The 2,438-nt window shown below is 56.7% G+C and overlaps 1 protein-coding gene across 1 annotated transcript; it reads right to left on the bottom strand.

Moving 5' to 3' along the window:
- Positions 1–443: 443 nt before the first annotated feature.
- LOC120711360 (U-box domain-containing protein 8-like) lies at positions 444–2,207 on the bottom strand. The gene has a single exon (XM_039996852.1). The coding sequence runs from the start codon at positions 2,034–2,036 to the stop codon at positions 975–977; it is 1,062 nt and encodes a 353-aa protein (XP_039852786.1). The 5' UTR covers positions 2,037–2,207; the 3' UTR covers positions 444–974.
- Between the last annotated feature and the right edge of the window lie 231 nt (positions 2,208–2,438).

Consider the following 2,438-nt stretch of genomic DNA (forward strand, 5'->3'; position numbering starts at 1 on the left):
GGATTGATGCACATGGCTTTGGTATAAAATGCTTCCACATAAGAGCACTTTGAAAGTTTATTCTGGAGTGATACAGAATACCTATAATTTATAAGGCAAAAGTAAGCCTATCTCAAACCTATGGCCGTACTCAAATTTAAATAAGGAACATCAGTTGCGCAATCAACTGAGTAATTTAAGCTAATAGGATGACGCAAGAGATACCGAGGGTCCTACACCAGTTTCATCAGGATCTCTATTGGCTATACAATATGCCCAGCAGGAAGCTCATCCTGGTTATTTAATTTGATTCGAACGTGGAAAACTTAGGACAAATCACGAGCTTTCAATGCACTACATGGAAATAATATTAGCTTCAAATGTCAAACCTAATAGAGCAGATAGCTGATGTAGGACTACAAATCAAGTTAGCAAGCACAAAAGATTTTCTGAGCAGCAGGAAGTAACAGCCTCTATATGCATATACTTGTGGATTATTTCATTTCTGTTCAAAAGTCACAAGGAGATGATAGGCAATACACACAATCCAATTCTCCTCATGTAACCATGAAAAACTATGGAACACAGCAAAGGAGGAAGAAACAAAACTAGTAGCGACCGACCGCACTGGACCAACTGACTTCTGAGGATATGAAGATCATCAGATGTATCATACTTGTGGACAACATTTCAGACAGGGTGATCTGGTGATTCTCCGAAACACGGAAGCAGTTCTAGTAGCTGATAAGACCAGGAACCATGTTCTTTTTTTTTTGTTCTAACCATATGGACACGAACTAAATTCTACTGATCTGTCCCCCTTTCTGCGCCGCTACAACATGAAAAGAGAAGGGGGAATGAGCAGAACGAGAGAAGAAGATGAGAAGCTTCACCTTTGCTGTTTCTACCTCTGTACAATGAGGCCAGCACCCAATCGAGCAGGTGCCAAATCAAAATTATGACAAATTTCATCTCTGGACAGAGCCCAATTCGAATCACGCTGTCTCGAGCGTCCGGGCCAATTCGACCGCGTTCTTGGCGATCTTGCAGTTGTCGTCGTTCACCAGGGTCTCGCAGAGCTGGAAAGCTCCCAGCTTTATCGCTTCCAATGCCAATTCGTTGCTCTCCGAGCAAATCCAGTTGAGGACGAGCACGGCCTGCTCGATTGCCCGGGAGTTGCCGCTCCCGGCGACGCCCGAGAGCACGGACACGATGCCGGGGATCTTGCACAGCTGCTGGCGCCCCTCGCGGCACTTGGCGAGGAGGCCGAGCACCTCGACGGCGCGGGCGGAGCCGACGGCGGCGAAGTCGGCGAGCGCGGGCGCCGCGCCCTCGCGCACGGCGCGGCGGCGGTTCTCCGGCAGCTTGCAGAGCTCGTAGAGGGCCGTGGCCGCCTCGCGGCGCTCCCGCGGGCCGCCGCGGCGGAGGAGCCCCACCAGCTCCGGGATGGCCGAGGGGTGCGCCCCGATGCTGCATTTGTTGACGTCGACGGTGGCGAGGCTGGTGAGCGCCGTGGCCGCGAGCGCGGCGACCGCGCCGCCGTGGCGCACCGCGGCGGAGAGCGCGTCGACGGCGCCGTCCGCCACGAGCCCGACGCGCGCGTCGTCGCCGTCCAGGGTGAGGAGCAGGAGCGCCCGGGCCGCCGCCTCGTCCCCGGCCGCCGCGTGCCGCAGCAGCACCGCCGCGTTGCCGGACTCCAGCACCTCCCTCCGCCCGGCGGCGCCGGACTTGGCCAGCCTCAGCAGCGCCGGCACGGACGACGAGGACTGAACCGCCGCCGCCGCTTCTTGCCTCCCCTGCGCAGGCCCCTCAGAGGGGGCGGGGGCGGCCACCGCTGAAGGCGCGACGGTGGCTATGAGGCGGCGCAGCGCGTGGTTGGGGATGAGCGGCGGGGAGGGCGGAAGCGGGAGGTTGGTGACGGGGCAGGTGAGGTGCCCCCCGTCGAGCCAGCGCTGGATGCTGCGGCGCTCGAAGGTGTGGCCGGAGGGGAGGATGACGGGGTCCGTCATGACCTCCAGCGTGATGGGGCACCGGAAGTCGTCCGGCCATGCCTCCATTCTTGGCGGCAGGATCCGCGGCTCCGGCGCGCTCACGCGGAGGGGGGCTAGTGGAATGGGAAGCGTGTGGGACTCTGGTCTGGAGGAAGACGAAGCCGCAGAAGAAGTGGAGGGGTTGGGAGGGGGGCGAGTGGGGAAAGTCCGGCACTTCCGGTGGACGGAAACGGGTTGCCGTGGGACGAGTGGGGACACCGCCCGGTAGGCTTTAGTGTGCTCTCACAGTCACGCATTATGCAAGGCTTGCAACGATTTCTATGTGCGTGGTTAGTTTTTCATAATTATTCGCGATATATGGGTCTGTTTTTTTAAAGTTAGCTAGAAAGCTTATAACGTTATCCAGTACTTCCTCCGTTCCAAATTATAAGTCATTCTAAAACTCTTGGAGAGTCAAACCATTTTAAA

Source organism: Panicum virgatum, chromosome 6K (genome assembly GCF_016808335.1).
Source record: "Panicum virgatum strain AP13 chromosome 6K, P.virgatum_v5, whole genome shotgun sequence".
NCBI lineage: Eukaryota > Viridiplantae > Streptophyta > Magnoliopsida > Poales > Poaceae > Panicum > Panicum virgatum.

What these genes read in the sequence shown, in the direction of transcription:
- LOC120711360 (XM_039996852.1), bottom strand. Translation starts at nt 2,036, where the DNA reads ATGGAGGCATGGCCGGACGACTTCCGGTGCCCCATCACGCTGGAGGTC.